The following is an 18,762-nucleotide window of genomic DNA, read 5'->3' as shown; positions in this document are numbered from 1 at the left end:
CCAATAGGTGAAACTCGCCACCATCAGCATGTATTTATAAACAATCCTTAGAGTTTTACCTGCAACTAAATTACATTCAAAGCGTAACTTTCTTGGACATATTTTTGAAGCGTGTATTTGTGTACTCCATGGATATCTACCACGGGTCTGTGTAGATTAGATTACTTACAGTGTGGAAACAGGCCCTTCGGCCCAACAAGTCCACACCGACCCGCCGAAGTGCAACCCACCCATACCCCTACATTTACCCCTTACCTAACACTACAGGCAATTTAGCATGGCCAATTCACCTGACCTGCACATCTTTGGAGTGTGGGAGGAAACCGGAGCAGCCGGAGGAAACCCACGCAGACACTGGGAGAACAGTCAGTCGCCTGAGGCGGGAACTGAACCCGGGTCTCTGGCGCTGTGAGGCAGCAGTGCTAACCACTGTGCCACCGTGCCACCGTACTTGCAAGGTCAGCCCCAGATTCCATCTCTTGTCCTCATTGACTCTTCTGGTCTGATACCGTGGTCCGTTGAGGTACTTAGGAGAATTACTTAAGATCTGTATCCGCATTTCATTATGTCAATCAGGACTCTGTCCTACATTGTGCAGATAACAAGGTGTACTGGATGTTCAACTTTATTTCTCTGTCTTCTATCTCCTTCACAGCTTTTCTACTTGCTATTACTGCCTGAATTCTCATAAACCCATGAATGTCCTGTAAACTTCTCCTGTCACCCTGGACAAGGTCTGAGGGACCTACTGAAAACTTTACGACTAGCTCTGTGATTGTGAATTTCTGGGCAGAATCGCACGGAAATAATATATTTTAGAACAGACAAATGCAATATCTCTCTGAGCTGAGTGTACCCTGGATGTTGCATTTTCCAAGACGTTTTGTTCTTGCAGGGCAAATAAACCTGGTGACACAAAGAAGTATCCATCATAAAGGTTATGAAATACATGTAGTTTTAGAGCTTGACCTGGAAACAACAACTTTGCATCGAACCAATAAGCTTGTGTATTAACCTGCTTCCTGACCAGATTTTCCATGTCATATTTTATCTAGAGCCAAACCCTGTACAGGGTTATTCATTGTTAAAAATGTAGTACTCTAATTACAGAATTGACATTCTCAGAACTACTGTACATTTTGACCACAGATTTCCTTTAACTACCCTAAGGCAGACTAGGATGTTGAGTGCCTCGTTATTAAAAATCCTGTTTTTTTTAAAAACCTCTCTATTGCTAACAAACCTTATCCTCTATTTCATTCCCACTATTCTGTAGCCTGTAATTTTCTCTTCATCCACAGTAACAGATTTTTATATATGTTTTAACTCAAACCAGACAGATTAAGCGGAGAACTGAGCTACATTATGGCATTGTGCAGTGCACATGCCCTCTTGTGAGGTGAATTATACCAGACTCCATACTGGTGAGAGAGTTGAGCATGTATAGTGAATGATAACCAGTAAAATATAGAACAGGCAGACCATGAGACCAATCCACATGAATGTCACTGCAGTGCTCGTGACAACATTTTAGAGTTTAAAGGTCCTACTGACGCCATGTCTTAACCTCACATTTCTAAACCTATTATCAGCAACAGGAAGGAGCCACCAACAACACTATTTAAAGGGGTCATTGACTATTCACAAGTCAGTTGCAGGTTGAATTCTTTTGCATGTTGCTATAAGCCTACAAACATTTGGGAAGAGTTCTTGTCATGAGCTGTTGGTCTTGCAACTAAGGAGTGGGCAGTCAGGGAGGATAAAGGAATGAGGAAGCAACCTAGAGTTGAGCTGTCTGTGATGAACTCACTTGTGGAAGATATTATTGATCAAACTCAATTCCATATTCCTATTGAGGAGAAAGTGAGGACTGCAGATGCTGGAGACCAGAGTTGAAAAATGTGGTGCTGGAAAAACACAGCAGGCCAGGCAGCATCCGAGGAGCAGGAGAATCCACGTTTCGGGCATAAGCCCTTCTTCAGGACTGAGGCTACACCAGCCTCATTCCTGAAGAAGGGCTCATGCCCGAAACGTCGATTCTCCTGCTCCTCTGATGCTGCCTGGCCTGCTGTGTTTTTCCAGCACCATATTTTTCAACTCCATATTCCTATTACCAGCCTCACACATTACTCGCTCTGTCATGGACCATAAATAATTGTTTTATACAATAAATGAAAGGTGAAGCCACCACATTGGAGAGAAATGGAAGGTGGTGATGTAACCTGAGTGTTATCAAGTCCCAGGGAAGGGGAGGGTTTGAGGAGGAGAGACCTTCATGGTAACCTTTGCTAGTGTACGAATTGAACCTGCACTGGTGGTATTACTCTTTATCACAAACAGCTTTCCAGCTAACTTAGCTAACCAACACAAGCAGATCTTACCTCTAATCTACCTTCAATGACATGTGCAGCATCTATGCTAGTGATTGAAATCAGGTGATGGTGCTGGATCTTCAGTCTGACCATCTTCTTGGTGTTCCTTCAATGATGAAATAACAACTCTCAGATATCTGAAAGGGAAAAAAAGACAAAATGGGATGTTTGTAGTTCAAATGGTGAGGGGACAGTGGTGGGTTTGTGGGAAGTTACCTGGCACACTTACGCCATCTGTAACATGTAAATCAGAAGAGCGAGTGGGATGAGAGAAAGAGAGTATGCTGTGACTGGAGTGCATGAAAAGAAATCCAAAGGAAAACTTATCTCTTTAATTTCTGTTTTTAAATCTTAAAAATGGACAACCTTGCTGGTCTCTTAAAATGGGTGCTCGCATAATTGTAATTCCAGAAACAGACATTCCAGCTAAAGCTGACCAACAGGATGTGGAGACAAATTGTCCATCCAATTCTGGACAAAGGAAAGCATCAAGATGTATTCCATTAAAATCGATGTTAATGCTGTTGCTGCACCTCATCACCTCACAATGGAAACTCTTATAGGGGAGGTAAAGCTATGATGTTAGCTTAACCACCCTCCAATTGCCCACTGAGATGGACCCTCAACACCTGAAATAGCTGTGTTTATTTTTTCTCTTCTTCACAAAAAAACATTAAAGAAAACCAAAAAGAACAAGTGCCTTCCCTGGAAAAGGGGGGGAAGAAAAAGAAACTCTCCTCCTCAAAACACAGAAACTAGCAACAGTATCATCAGGAACACCCTGCCCGTGGCCCAGCCAGCACAGAGTCAGTGCCCCCAACTGAGGAGGTGCTAATTCCTAGTTAATTTTTGTTTTTAGCAGAGGAGAAAGTTTTCTTGTTATATATTTTTTCCTTTTTTATTTTCCCCCACACTTCTGTCTAACAGTTATAATGCTTATATTTTCCCCAGCACCTATGATGTGTGCGTGTGTGCAGGTATGAGACACAGTGAAAGACAACAAGTGTATAAATCTTGACAGAAGAATCTCAATTATCCGAATACCAATTATCTGAAAATCAGATTATCCAAAGGAGATCTCGCGATCCCGATGAAAACATTACATCAAAGACATGTCTCCAACAGTGATTGCGCCTTTTGTTTACAGTGATTAAATAGGTTCTCTCTCTCTCTCTCTCTCTTTCTCTCTCCCTCCCCCCCCACTTTCCCTAGATTTAAACCCCCCACTTCTCCCCAGATAATCTCTCGAACATTGTCCTGTACAGGGCAAACGTGGAACCTGTCAAAAAGTTGTGTGTGCATGCTGTTTGTAGACTTATCACACAAAGGCAGCTGCAGCAGCAGTCTTGTTGGTGTACAGTCTGGCTGTCCCAGAGAGGAGGTGGGGATGGATAGGGCCCACATAGGGGGTGGGCAGGGGTGGGAGAGTGGTGTTGCAGGGGTCGGGGGAACGGGGTTGTTGGATGGGGTAGGATGCAGGGTGATGGTGTTTGTCGGGGTTGGAGATTGGAGGGCAGGGTTGGATGGGGTCATGGGGTGGAGTTGGGAGGCTGGGGTGGGGTTGGGCGGTGTTGGGCGCAGAGAGTGGGGTTGGGAGGCGGTGTCGGGTTTTGGAGGTGGGGGTTAGGGGGTGGGTTCAGAGGCGGGGTGGGGTTGGACGGTGTTGGGAGACGGGGTTGGGAGGAGGAGGTGGGGTTGGACGGTGTTGGTGGGCAGGGGGCGGTGCCTGGCGGGGGGCAGTGTTGGGGGGACAGGGTCTCGCGCGCTGTGTGCTGCTGCAGTCTCCTGAACGGGGAGCATACTTTAAAAACTCTGGGCCCCACAGGAAAGGCATTTAATCGATTAACCAAATAATCGAGTATCCAAACAAAATACTGCCCGCCCATCTCATTCGGATAATCGAGGTTCCCCTATATTCATTTCCCACCACCAGGAAGAAAGGAAACACCTGAGTGGCCAGTGACAAGCAGTGCCCTTCTCATCAGAGGGCAATGCTGTGTGATCAAACAGTGAAGGGGACGGCAGGGATTAAATCAATATAGAGTTGGAGGGAATAGCTGTCTTTATCACATGACTGAAATCTTGTTGAATTGATTAAATATACATTTCTTGGATTCTAAATCAGTTACTGATTGACTTCCAGATGGGAAGCAGAATTTCAAACTGAATTAGCAGCCTGCCTCCCACTATTTGCAAGTTGCTGGCTTGAAAGAAGCCTTCAGTTTGCCTGTGGGAAGGATAAACTACTGAACACAGCTCACTGAGGAAACTAACCTCTGAGAAGTTGTAACTCAGCCTGATTTTTTATAAATATCCCTGGATCTACCAAAGCTTGAAATTGATAACCTATCCCCACTCTAATTCTTTCTTCCTGAATTTCCAGAGTGTTTGTGAGTGAATGGAGTAGTGAAACAATGCCTCCACCTTTTGAATGTTTATTAACAAACCATATCTTTGATGTCATCCTTAAAGCATTTTGCATCTGTAAGCAGATTATTCTGTGTAAGCATTGCTTGTTAACCCTATTGATGATCCCTTCCATCGCTTTGCTGTTGATAGAGAGTAGTCTGATGGAGAGGACAATCTTTGGCCAGATTGGATTTATCCTGCTTTTTGTGCACAGGACATTTCTGGTCAATTTTCCATAACTAAATGCCAGTATTGTAGCTGTAGTGGAACAGCTAGAGTTGTGGCTACTTCCAGAGTGCTGTTGTCATAGTTGGCTGAATAACAAGCTTTTCAATAAAGATACTAATAAAAATTGCAAACTTACTTCTCGATGTCTCTTATAGCTGTTAATCCAGTATCTGCAGCCTTCACCTGTCAAGAAAGCTATTACTGAACCTCTTCTCAAGTTTGCAGTTAATGTAGCAGGTCAGAATCTAATGATATCATTGGAATCTGATTTGATATTTAAATAAAATCCTGTCAGTTTGGGGCCTCTGTCCAAGCAGTGCTACTTGCCTGCCTAGCTTTATGTTATCACCAGGTTTAGAAACCATAACTTTGGTCCTATCATCCAAATCATTTATAGGTTTCAGCATTGATCCTTGAGGCACACAACTCATTACATCTTACTAATCAGAAAAATACCTATCTATGCCTAGTTTACTTTGTTTTCTATTAGTTAGCTAATATAAAGAGCATATCTTTTCTGTATGTTTATTTGAGGACTAAAATGGAAAAATACGTGTTAAAACCAAAGAATACTGAAAGATTACTGCATGTTTATTAAAGACACATTACCTGAAACTCATTGTCAGCACTGTTTTTACAATTGCAGGTTCAGGCAGTAGTGGGACAAGACACAGATAAGCTGGAGCCAACGATATGCACAAATGGAGTTTCAGCTGGCAACAAGCAGCTGATTGGTCTGTGGACTAGTGAACAGTTATTGATGATGAAGGCCTTCTGTCTGCCAACAACTATATGATTGGTTTTCAGGTAGCTGAGCAGCTTAGGGCTGTATACATTGTACAGAGTAATTAACAGAGCCACTACTTGTCTGGGAGCTGTTTTTGTTCTTTGCAGTTTAAAAAATAGTTTAAGCTGAAAAATAAACAGTTCATTTTATATTCAGTAGTTGTTGTAAGCTGTAACTTTTATTAAGTCAGGGACCTTCTATACCTACAACTAGTGTGCATCCTGAAAACCAGTGAAAGCATGGAAGATTGAGAACCAGTATTCTGAACAACAAACAAAATCATCGCAGCAGCCCTGTGAACATTAACAAGTAAACTATCTTCACAGTCACTGCCTCTGTCCATAAAACCAATAGTTTTCTTCCTGCCTATCTGTGAGTGTAAGGGAGAGTATATTAGGGGGTTTGCATTTTAACTAGTAGTTATATGTCTTGAAATGGTTAAAAGTGGATAAATCCCCAGGACCTGATCAGGTGTACCCGAGAGCTCTGTGGGAAGCTAGAGAAGTGAATGCTGGGCCTATTGCTGAGATATTTGTATCATTCATAGTCACAGGTGAGGTGCCAGAAGACTGGAGGTTGGCAAACGTGGTGCCACTGTTTAAGAAGGGTAGTAAGGAGAAGCCAGGGAACTAAAGACCAGTGAGCCTGACCTCGGTGGTGGGCAAGTTGTTGGAGGGAATCCTGAGGGACAGGATGTACATGTATTTGGAAAAGCAAGGACTGATTCAGGATAGTCAACATGGCTTTGTGCATGGGAAATCATGTCTCACAAACTTGATTGAGTTTTTGAAGAAGTAACAAAGAAGATTGAGGGCAGAGCAGTAGATGTGATCTATATGGACTTCAGTAAGGCATTCGACAAGGTTCCCCATGGGAGACTGATTAGCAAGGTTAGATCTCATGGAATACAGAGAGAACTAGCCATTTGGATACAGAACTGGTACAAAGGTAGAAGACAGAGGGTGGTGGTGGAGGGTTGTTTTTCAGACTGGAGTCCTGTGACCAGTGGAGTGCCACAAGGATCGGTGCTGGGCCCTCTACTTTTTGTCATTTACGTAAATGATTTGGATGCGAGCATAAGAGGTACAGATAATAAGTTTGCAGATGACACCAAAATTGGAGGTGTAGTGGACAGCGAAGAGGGTTACCTCAGATTACAACAGGATCAGGATCAGATGGGCGAATGGGCTGAGAAGTGGCAGATGTAGTTTAATTCAGATAAATGCGAGATGCTGCATTTTGGAAAAACAAATCTTAGCAGGACTTATACACTTAATGGTAAGGTCCTAGGGAGTGTTACTGAACAAAGAGACCTTGGAGTGCAGGTTTATAGCTCCTTGAAAGTGGAGTCGCAGGTAGATAAGATAGTGAAGGCGGCATTTGGTATGCTTTCATTTATTGGTCAGAGTATTGAGTACAGGAGTTTGGAGGTCATGTTGCGGCTGTACAGGACATTGGTTAGGCCACTGTTGGAATATTGCGTGCAATTCTGGTCTCCTTCCTATTGGAAAGATGTTGTGAAACTTGAAAGGGTTCAGAAAAGATTTACAAGGATGTTGCCAGGGTTGGAGGATCTGAGCTACAGGAAGAGGCTGAACAGGCTGAGGCTGTTCCCTGGAGCATCGGAGGCTGAGGGGTGACCTTATCGAGGTTCCAAAATTATGGGGGGCATGGATAGGATAAATAGACAGTGTCTTTTCCCTGGGGTCAGGGAGCCCAGAACTAGAGGGCATAGGTTTGGGGTGAGAGGGGAAAGATATAAGAGAGACCTAAGGGGCAACTTTTTCATGCAGAGGGTGGTACATGTATGGAATGAGCTGCCAGTGGATGTGGTGGAGGCTGGTACAATTACAACATTTAAGAGGCATTTGGATGGGTATATGAATAGGAAGCGTTCAGAGGGATATGGGCCGGATGCTGGCAGGTGGGATTAGATTGAGTTGGGATATCTGGTTGGCAGGGACAGGTTGGACTGAAGGATCTGTTTTCATGCTGTACATCTCTATGACTCTATATGCCAAATGTTCATAATTATTTACCTTGAATTCAAGTCAATTTATTTGTAATGAATACTCGTTCTTGTTAAGTGCAGTAACCTGATCTATGCTTTCTGAAAACCCTGGGTCTAAGGTGAGGTAAATTGAGGAATTCTGTATGCTTTTTAAAAATTTTGAACTTTTGTGACAACTTCAGGAATACCAGTGCTGGATTTCCATCGCACTACCCTAAGGAAACATAACACTAATCGTCTATTCATGCCAATATGTTACTATGTACTATGTACACCATGATGCATTTTTTGTGTAATAACATTTGATGTGGCATCTCATCAAATGCCTTCTGAAAATCTAGGTATGGAACATCCACTGGTTTCCTTTATCCACTTCATATGTTACCTCCTTGAAGAACTTCAGCGGGTCCACTGAACATGATTTTCCTTTCACAATGCCTTGCTGACTCTGTCTGACTGCTTTGATCTTTTCAGTGAGCTACCATAATGTTTTTCATAATAGCTTCTAATATCCTCCCTGCAATGGATGTTCAGCTAACTAGATTGTAATTTCTTGCTTTCTGTCTCTCCTCTCTTGACTGAAGGAGTTACATTTGAAAATTTCTAATTTAGTGGAACTTCCACCTAATCTGGGGAATCTTGGAAAATAAAAACCAACAGATCAACTTTCTCATTAGCCATTTATCTTAAGACTAAAGGATAAAATCCTTTAGGAACTGGACAGTTATCACCTGCCATTCCAATAATTTGCACAGTATCACTTCTCAAGCATTAAAACATAAGAACTAGGAGCAGGAGTGGGCAATTCAGCCCCTCTAACATGCTCCATCGATTGGTCCTCCATTTATTCAGTGTCTCAGCATCCATCGCACCCTGCAGTAGTAAATTCCACAGAGTCATGACATTTTGAGAGAAGTAATTTCTCCTCATTTCTGTCTTAAACTTGCTAGCCCTCATCCTAAAACTGTGACCTTTTGGTCTAGACAAGAGGAAACATGCACTTTATGTCTACTTTGCCAAACCCCTTTATCATCTTATATACCACAGTTAGATATCCTCACATTCTACTAAACTCCAGAGAATATAGGCCTAAATTGTCCAATCTCTCTTCATTGGATAAATCGTCATTTCTGGAATCAATGTAATGAACCTCTACTCCGGCAATTGTAATTTTTTTTGAGTTCCTACCTCTCATCCATTTACTAAATTGCATCTATCTCTGTGATATATATCTTCAATATTGAATATTTCCCAGATCAAAAATGAAATCATTGTAAAAATGAAATCACACAGCAGTGTTAAAGTGGCTAATCAATTTTTGTCCTATAAATAGTTTGGCCACCCATGCAATGTGATGGTCAATCTTCATTATGATGCTAAGGATAACAAATGGAAGCTATTGCATTTTTCAGTAAATTTATTTAAAAGATAGCCTCAAAGCTATTTAAGGGAAAGCTTATGTAAGCTATTCATGTAAGGGGTTCTATGAATAAACTGGTTAAACTCCAAACAGCTCGGGAATGCGATTAGATATTTTTGGAGATTCCCAGAGTGTGTCGGGAACATGAACAGTTCCTAAGCTCAGACCCACAGAGTCTTCTGGCACATGCACAGGATGAAGTCTGGAGCCAATTATCAAAGGGCTGCTTGGCAGGCATATCATACGCTGCAGTACTTTCCTTTTTAATTAGATTTGGTTTCATTTCTCAGCCCCTTTCCCATAAATGGTCACCACGAGTGAACACTTGATATAAATTATTTATGAGGTGCTCTGAAAACGTCTGAAAGGAAGTTGCATCAACTGTCATTTAGTGCTAGTACGCGTACCGTAAAGATGGAGAAATATAGGACAGTGCTGAATTTAGTTCTGAAACAGCATGCTACTCTAGGATATAGCTTTCTGGCCTTAGCAACAGCTGGGGGAGAACAGCTATTCTCTGTTGTTGTGTTCAGTTGTCCCTGTAATTCTTGGAACTTTGCCTACAGTATGGTTTTTCTTCTCATCCCAGCCCTGGTATTATTTTTGCTGGGATACTTCGTAAGTAGCAGAACCTGGAAGCTATGTACTGGCTGTTGTATCAACCAAGTAAAGCATTGCTCTAAAACAATCATCTGCCGTGGTATAAAAATTTTTTTGCAAATCACAGTGGGTGCTTTAGTAGCTCCCGTAACATGGATTTCTGTTGCATTGCTGAATGGCACTTTCTATGAATGTGGTATGTGTGGCTACCACAGTGAATACCTCTTACAAACACTTTGCTATAACAAATCCAGTGACTGTCAATCCAATCTTTTTAAACTGCCTTGTGGTCATTCAACATTGCCTCTGCCAATCCAGGAAGATATTCGTCTCACCATACGTGCACAGTCTCAGGTAAGATAGACTTTGGGTGTCATATGTTGTGGTAGCTATACTTTTTTCTGTCGACCGATACAACATTGTATACAAACTTTTACGTTTAGCCAAAGAGAATTGTGCATTTATTACATTTACTGTTACTATCAATATGACAGCAAATTGAATGAGGGCGTCAAGTGATTAGATCGTCAAGTATGAAATAGGGCCATGAATGAGAAGACAACATGCCTCAACCTGTCCTAGACTGGGGGTGGGGCCAGGGGATGTTGGATTCCCTTAAGATTTGGTTTGTCTAAAATCCCATTCCAGTATAAGAGATAGTATATCATATTCTGTACTTCTGTCTGAGATGAATATTGATCCGGGGTGGCAGAATCTTTCGAAAGAAAGCAGGCATTAACATTTCAGGTCCAGTGACGCTTCTTCAACTTGATTTCACTTCTAATTTCCAACATTTGTAGTTCTTTGGCTTGAAGATGTTTATTGTTTAAATCAATTGAAGGCTGCTTGATCTTTTTTTTAAAAACATTCTCCACACACAACCAATGTAAATTCACATGATAGTCACTACTATAGATATAGCTTTGGACTTCACTGTGTTTTTGTTTCACTTCTTTATATCTACGAAATTATCCTTTGGGAGAAACTCAAAAATTAAAGTGACCCCCAACCCAGTTCATGCTTCATTTCAATACTTAATTACTTTTGTTCAGGCAAAGGCTTCAATACATTTCCAGGAATGCTTTCAGTAAATGATTAAAAACCACATAGTAAATGAAGTACATTAGCCCCGTGAGCATTATGTCATCAAAGAAAAAGGGATATCAGTTTCCTATCCAAATACTTTTATCTAAATTATTCATAAAATCAGAAAAGGCTAGGAATCTTCAGCTGTTTGAGACCTTTTGTAATTTAAGCTTAAATTTTATTAACAAAATTGGAAATTGCTGGAAAAACCCAGCAGGACTGGTAGTATCTGTGGAGAGAAAGCAGAGTTAACATTTCAAGTCCAGTCACCCTTCTTCAGAACTGAAGTTCATCCAGCTTTTCCAGCAATTTCAGATTTTGTTCTGATTTCCAGCATCCGCAGTTTTTTTGGGGTTTTTTTTGTTTAAACTTTATTAATATTGATAACTGTGAATTACATTAAGATGGTCAAGATTACATGTCTATTGTGGAGACAAATAAACAGATAAAATTATGGTTTGCGACATCCATTTGGAATTTGTATATAGTGCCAGCAGTCTTGGTATGAAATGATGAAATGGTCAGGTCAGAATGAGAAGCCTTTTTCTTTGTTGTGCTCAGAGGCACTACTAATAATGCAACTCTTCCACTGACACTAATCTTAAAAAGTCTGTCATTCTTCATTGTCAATGTGCTGTCACTTGTTCTCAGTTTCTAGACTTTGTTGTGTTCAAAACCAGAAAGAAATTTGTTGTGCTGGCTGATCCTGAACTCCTGCCATTCTTTCTCTCAACTTGCATTTGTAAGAACTGGCAGAATCTTGTACTTCTGAAATATTGGAACATTTTTATCAGGCAGAATTTGCAAGAACTACCAGATGTGAACACATTTGATTAATCCTGCATTGAATGGCAATCATTCTACAAGTACCAATTTCAGGTTTAAAAAAAAATTCTCTAATAAGGTAATTTGTAGCATTTCAGTTTCCTCAAACATAGAATGGCACAATTAGTGCAAGGGTACTAATTAGATAGTTAAAATAAGACTGACATTATAATATCCTTTTTAATAACTAACATAGAAATTGATTTCAAGTTGTCTGCAGTTAGATTTCTTACCTTGGTATTATGATGTTTATCCATAGGAAGAAATCAATGGTTCTTTGTCAACAGGGTTAGATGGAAGGGTTCAATAGGAGCTTTACGATCCTCCAGACTCAATTCTCCTCATTACACCCCACTCAAGATTCTCTTAATGCTTTCATACTTTATATTTATCAATTGGTTTTACTTCAAACAGCAGTTTCAAATGTTGAGTTTGGTGGAGATAAACTTTATACGCTGGAACAGTTGTTGATTTAATGCATTGGGTACAATGAGAATATGAAGCATATTTTATCTTCTTGCACGCAGGTCCTTGGATGGAGCCTGATAGCAGCTATCGTGGTTTTCACTCTGGCTTCTACTTGCATTTTGCGCTGTTATTCTCCTGTCAGCTTTCTGCAATTGCAGTTTTGGAAAATGTACAAAGTAAAGGAGAATGAGTTGTTTGAACAGAAGTCAGCGGAGCATGCTAAAGAATTGGCAGAGAGGAATCTGAAGAGTTTCTTCAATTCCGAAGGACCACAAGACATAAGAACCCCAAACAGGGCAGCATGGGAAGAAATTTCCCTTCTATACTCATTCAGCAGAACGGAAGAATACTATAGCACAATACACAAATATGCGGAAAGGAAGGCCGACAATACCCGCACATCCACCTCCACTATTCACGTGGATGTGCCTGCTGTACTGGACTTTGTTGATGGTAATAAAAATTCTGTTGACAGCCATGTTTGAAAATTTGGCAAGGGTAACTGCAATATTTCCAAGACTTCCACATAGCCTGAAATATGTGGTGTTTTTACACTTGTATATCAAAGTTACGTTACAATATTTACATTTGATTCCTCTGTCTGGACATGTAACAATACTTCACATAAGGTTCTATGTGCAATTTTTTGTTACTTTTTATATATTTTATACACTTGCATATGTTTTATTATTGAGAATGTAAGTAATGCATTGTATTAAGGACCAGTTTTGTCATTTGACCTATACTGGCTCCGAGGTCTACCAGAGACGAGCAAGTCTTAGCTGTCATCATGGTAATGGATTCAGAGAATTTTAGAGGGTTTATCTCTTCATGAAGGAAAACATATTGGAAGCACATTTTTATATGGGTACATCTCTTATCCTCATCTAACTATTAGTTCTTTGTAATCCAAGTTTGAATGATGTTAAATAGCATTACTAATGCTTGAAAAGCAGTAACTGGTACAGTTTACAGAAGCTCTGCTCTCGCTGCCAGTGTGTTTTGGAAGGAATATTTCAGGATAAATTAGGATAGATTTGTCACACTCCTCACAGGTAGCTGGGTTCAAGAAAATGAAAGTCAGAGCTAGGGCTGCTCAAAACCCTGACAACGCCATCCAATTTGCACTTCTTATTAGTTTAAATTAAATTAAGTTATTAGTTTGTTCTGTTTGAATTTATTGCTCTGAAGATTTGGAATAGGATAATTTTACTACTTTTGCCCTACTGTCGATATATCCTAAATCAGAACACTTTACCAGGGATGTATAGATTTATCATGTTTCTAGAACTCCCAAGTTTATTCTGTATGCAATCCACAGACTAAAAATTTGTAAGCCTTTAATGTAATGGGAGCATTGCCAAATAATGATTATACAGATCATATTCCTTACTTACACAATTACATAATATGATATATAACATTGACATATCAGTGTAGGTCTGCACCGAGTAACTTGCCTCCTGACTCCTCAAAGCTCTATTTATAAGGTGCAAGTCAGGAGTTGGATGTAATACTCGCCACTTGCCTGGATGAATGAAGCTTCAACAGCACTCAAGAAGCTTTTCATCAAAGCAGACCACTTGATTCTCACCACATCTAGAAGGATCCATTCCTTCAACTACCCAGTAGAAGCTGTGTGTATGTTTACCAAATTCACCAAAGTTCCTTAAGCAGCACTTTACAAACCCATGACCAATTCCATCTAGAAGGACAAAGGCAGCAGATGTAATGGGAACACCACCACCTGCAAGCTTCCCTCCACTCCACTCACCATCCTTACTAGGAAATGTATTGCCATTTCTTGTTGTTGGGTTAAGGTCCTGGATTTCACTTCCTAATGTCATTGAGGGCCTACCTACAGCACATGGACTGCAAGGGTTTCAAGAAGACAACTCATTACCACCTTCTAAAGGGCAACTGGGGACGGGCAACAAATGCTGACCAGACAGCAACATTCACATCCTACAATTGAATTTTAAAATCTTCTTTAGAGGCCATGAGTTCACATTAGTTGCAGATATAATTTCTCCTGGGTAAGAGCTGATTGAAGTCAATGGAAATGAAAACCAAAGAGAATGTAAAATGGGAAGCTGATGCATTATTGTCTGACACAAATTACTAAGCAAGTGGATTCATTTTGAAACCACAGAACCACCAACATAATTTAACTTGAATGTTCAAAAAGGATAGACCCAGAAGATAAAATTTGGCTGGGACCTTTCAATGCACAAACATTTCTAGCACCTTTTGTCTCCTTTACCAACATTTTATGTTGAAATAAAGCTTTATAATGGTATAATTTTAATAAGAGAAAATGTCATTAATATTTTTATTGATAAGTGTAAAGACATTATTGTATATTTTCAAGGATAAACAAACTTTTAAAAATTCTACTATAGTGAGGAACATCAGTAACCAAGAATTAAACAAAAGACTTATTTAAATAGATATCTATATATATATTTATAATGCAAAATAGATTTAAGATATACTGGTAAAGAGATGTCAGTGGCTGGGAATATCCTCAGATCTACTCCCAGGCTGCTGCTAAAATTCATACAAGTGTATATACATGACTTCTTCCCTATCCCTTCTGATGAACTTGTGACAACAGAATGGGGCGCCTCTAAGGGGGTTCTTGACAATTGTCAACTCAAACTTAAAGTTTCAACATTCTTATATTTAATATATTCTTATTTTTCTTGACATATCATAAACTCATACCCTTTTCTCCTATCAGATAACAAGGTATCACAGTAGTAGAGTTGCCAAGTTTAAGGGTATTTAAATGGTCATTGGATAGACATATGGACAAAAATGCAATAGCGAAGGTTAGATGGTCTTCAGGTTGGTTTCACAGGTCGGTGCAACATCGAGAGCCGAAGGGCCTGTACTGCGTTGAAATGTTCTATGTTCTAAGGTAAAAGTGACAAAAGTGCAAAAGCAAAGAATATCAACATTTTTCTAGGAGTATAACTATTTGACTTATTAATGCATGACATCTATGAATGAAGAAGGTAAATCCAGCACATTATTTAATGGATGAAATTTTATTAGTTGGTATATGTTATAGAATATATGTTCCAGCTGTCATCTGCATTTCATTGACAACCAGTTTAACTGCTGTATGTTCATTTATGAAATCACAAGAATTATGCTAAAAGAGAAAACATGTTTCAGTTAATTGGGAATAAAGCATAAGCTATTTTTAAAAGAATATTTACTGCAAAATACATCATTTTATGTTTTAAGCTGAATAAAAATGATTAAACAATTATTTTATACATGACTGTTCATTTTGTATTTCTGAGACATTATTTTTGGTGCATAGCCCATTGCCCTCCAACAGGTGACATTGTGAAACAGTCAGACATAAACAGCTCCAAATGAAAGGTCACTTATCTAATGGAGATGGAGATGCTGGGGCCTTGGTCATTGCTCAAGCCAGGCATTGGCCAGTCAGTGGTGGGCACACTAAGATGGTGGATGTTACTCCAGCTGAGTTTCTGATTCAGTGGAGACCAGAGCTTTTTATTACTCACCTCTGCCACCAGAGAGATAGTGGCTGCTGCCAGTACTATACCTCTCATTTGGGCTTGCAATGGATCCAACACAGGTGTGAGGGATGATGGCAAAGGAATTGTAGGGTGGGAGTCATGAGGAAGTGGGCATGTCAGCAGCAATGGTAAGGAGTGGTTCTTAACAAGACTCCCTGCATAATGATGCCAGGTTCTCTAATTGGGCATGGATAAAATCAACATTCCTCCAGGTCACAAACAACCCAACAGAGTTTTCTTTTCAAGCTTTCAGCAGTGCGGGACCCTATGTTCATCACCATGTTAAATGCAATGGTGACATAATGAGGTCTTTAAATGGGCTTAATTGCCCTCTTAATGGAGTCAATTGTCATCAAGGGAAGTGGCTGGTCACTAATAGTCCTTCCTCGAATGAACATAATTGGGATCGAGGTGGAATGGGTTAATTCCAACTGATTAAGTACCTATCATCAAATTCATCAGGGCATTAATTCCATGCCAAGTTTCTGAGACCGAACTAATTATCTCAAGCTACTCAGGTACTAGGGGATGTCATTAAAAAATGGGAAATCTTCCTCACTATAAAATGGAAAATGTTGGAAACAATAAGCAATTTAATCAACATCAAAAGAGTCACATTTTAGATTAATTCAACCCTGAAGAAGAATCCTACTTAGAATGCTATCTCATCTTGCTCTTCACTAACAATGCTGAGAAGTCTTTCCTGCTTTTATTTCAGATTTTCGGCATTTGTAGTTTATTTTTTTTCTAGTACTTTCTTGAAAAACCTGAGTAATCAGACTAAGTATATCAACAGACTTCAATAAACTGAAAACAACAAATGCTGGAGATCAAAGCAGTTTAGAGAGCATCCCTGGAGAGCGAACAGGTTAATGTTTTAAGTCAAGATGACCCTTCAGAGCTGAAGTGAAGTGTGGAGGGGGCAGTTCTTTCTTTCTTTCTGTCTCTCTGTCTGATCTGCTGAAATCTCCAGCATTTGTTGTTTTCAGTACAGATTCCAGCATCTGCAGTCATTTGCACTGACCTCAATAAGCTCTTTGTTTAAAACATTGTCCTCTTTGGAGCTTAAGTGCATAAAAAGAATCATGCTTAATTAGTCAGAATGGCCTAATGAGATAATACCGTAAATGTGCTGCCAACATTCACTGAGTCATCACAAGAGACATCATGCTATTTGTTTTAAATAGCTATGCTTTGCTGATTCTAAGAACATAAAGAGAAGTGTGCTCTAAGTAATTAAAACTAAAGAGTGGTTAATAATTCAATTACTCTCCTCCCTGTAGGCTGACACCATGGCCAGTGTGTTAGTTAAAAAGTGGGCCCTAACAATGCAATGTGATGGAAAGGTCACATAGGCTTAACATTTACATGAAGTGCACCAACCTGAGAAAAAGCTGAAGAAGAGACATTCAGCACCAATACACCAGCCTCTGTGTCTGCATTTTCAAATGGTGGTGGTTAATGACTTTGTGGGAGCCCTTGTCCTGCAGTGCTACTATCGCTATCTCTGAACAAGGAGACTTGAGATCAGTCTTACCTGCTCCAGTGGTGTGCAATAACATCTCTGAAAATATCCTCAATGACTAGTTGTTTTACACAATTGGTAGTAAGTGGTTATGTTCAGCTAAAAGATAATGTGTACATGGCCTAATTAGCAGAGCTTAGGAGATTGTTCTAAATTTCCAACAGTCAGTAGGTTATTTGAATATGAAGTCAGAAGGTACAACAGTGATTCTCTTAAAACTACCACAAAGCTGCAAACTCCGTTTAGGGGAAATCTTAAACCAGAATAACAAAATATACTGAAGGACCTCTCAAATGAAGAAAGTACTGAGAAGATTTCATTTTTTGTAACTTTAACTTGAATCAGCAAGAATGTAAATTAACTATGATAGACATACAACTGATCTTAAAATAAAAAGATACATTTTGCTTTATGTAGTCAACACAGGAATTACATGTCATATAAAACCACAATTAACCATACTTCTCCTCTCACAAGCATGACATCATGGACAATCTCATTGTGTTTACAATAAAATTATTTGGTCCAAAAGTTGCATTCACCAGTAAGTGTATTCCAACTGAAGCCCTTCAATACAGTGAGCATCATCATGATACATATCCACTAACCCTCTCTCATGTGGAAAAAAAGCAAAGAACTATAGATGCTGGAATTCTGAAACAAAATAGAAATTGCTGGAGAAACTCAGCAGGTCTGGCAGCATGTGAGGAAAGAAAGCTGTGTTCTTGTTTAAGGTCCAGTGACCCTTCTTCAGAACTGAACACAATTAAAATCAGCAATTTCTGTTTTTGTCTCTCTCATTTGGATCTTTTTAGTCATGATGCTATAGCTTTTCAAAGTTCCTTTTCAACCAGTCAACCACCGGCATCCTGGTCACAATCATTGCTTCTTATACACTCTCTCAGCTCCTTTGTGTCTCTGAACACTTTTTAAGGACTCAGTCTCTTTCAGCATACTTGTACATTGCTTCCTCAGGAGATTATGTTTCCTTCTTACTGCAAAACACAAGACTGACCTTTCCATAGAGCTTGGCGAAAGTGAGGACTGCAGATGCTGGAGATTAGAGTCAAGAATGTGATGCTGTAAAAGCACAGCAGTTCAGGCAGCATCTGAGGAGCAGGAGAATCAATGTTTCAGGCAAAAGCACTTCATCAGCCCTTCCATAAGAACTTGGTTGGCTTCTCTTCACACAAGATTGGAGTTCCTCTCTCAGACTCTGCCCACTTTCTCAGTGCATCTGGACCCTGAATGGCTTCATCCTTCAGTTCTCCTGTTCAAAGTTGTCTTTTGTGTGAACATATGGTTTCTGTCTTGACTGAATCATTATTGCTCATCATTAAAGAAAATTACAATCGATCCTTTTACAACTGATGCAAATTCTTAAAGGTCCCTTCCAAACATTCTTAAAAAGGATTACGGATTACACAAATATTTTAAAGACGTTGTGTATTTTCCTCATGGTACTATTTCC

At 39.8% G+C, this 18,762-nt stretch overlaps 1 protein-coding gene and 1 long non-coding RNA gene across 2 annotated transcripts in view; one reads left to right on the top strand and one right to left on the bottom strand.

Annotated features, from left to right (window-relative positions):
• The window catches only part of LOC140460892 (uncharacterized), a 57,807-nt gene extending 45,584 nt beyond the window's left edge, over window positions 1-12,223 (bottom strand). The window contains exons 1-2 of the long non-coding RNA XR_011954382.1: window positions 11,972-12,223; window positions 2,382-2,509 (exon numbers count right to left, since the gene is read on the bottom strand). This is a non-coding gene — a long non-coding RNA (uncharacterized lncRNA). The remainder of the gene's footprint in view (window positions 1-2,381; window positions 2,510-11,971) is intronic.
• Window positions 9,642-15,430, top strand: LOC140460879 (calcium homeostasis modulator protein 6-like). The gene is made up of 2 exons (XM_072555590.1): window positions 9,642-10,181; window positions 12,266-15,430. Exons 1-2 carry the CDS (start codon window positions 9,642-9,644, stop codon window positions 12,689-12,691), a joined length of 966 nt encoding a protein of 321 aa, XP_072411691.1. The 3' UTR covers window positions 12,692-15,430.
• The last annotated feature ends 3,332 nt before the right edge of the window (window positions 15,431-18,762 follow it).

This window comes from Chiloscyllium punctatum, chromosome 3 (genome assembly GCF_047496795.1).
Source record: "Chiloscyllium punctatum isolate Juve2018m chromosome 3, sChiPun1.3, whole genome shotgun sequence".
In the NCBI taxonomy this organism is placed as follows: Eukaryota; Metazoa; Chordata; class Chondrichthyes; order Orectolobiformes; family Hemiscylliidae; genus Chiloscyllium; species Chiloscyllium punctatum.
Note: the sequence above shows the minus strand (reverse complement) of the source record. Positions and strands in the feature narration are given on the sequence as shown.

Coding starts and splice junctions, on each gene's coding strand:
- LOC140460879 (XM_072555590.1), top strand. CDS start 9,642: ATGGAGAAATATAGGACAGTGCTGAATTTAGTTCTGAAACAGCATGCT. Junction 10,182..12,265: donor CCATACGTGCACAGTCTCAG/GTAAGATAGACT, acceptor TCTTGCACGCAG/GTCCTTGGATGGAGCCTGAT.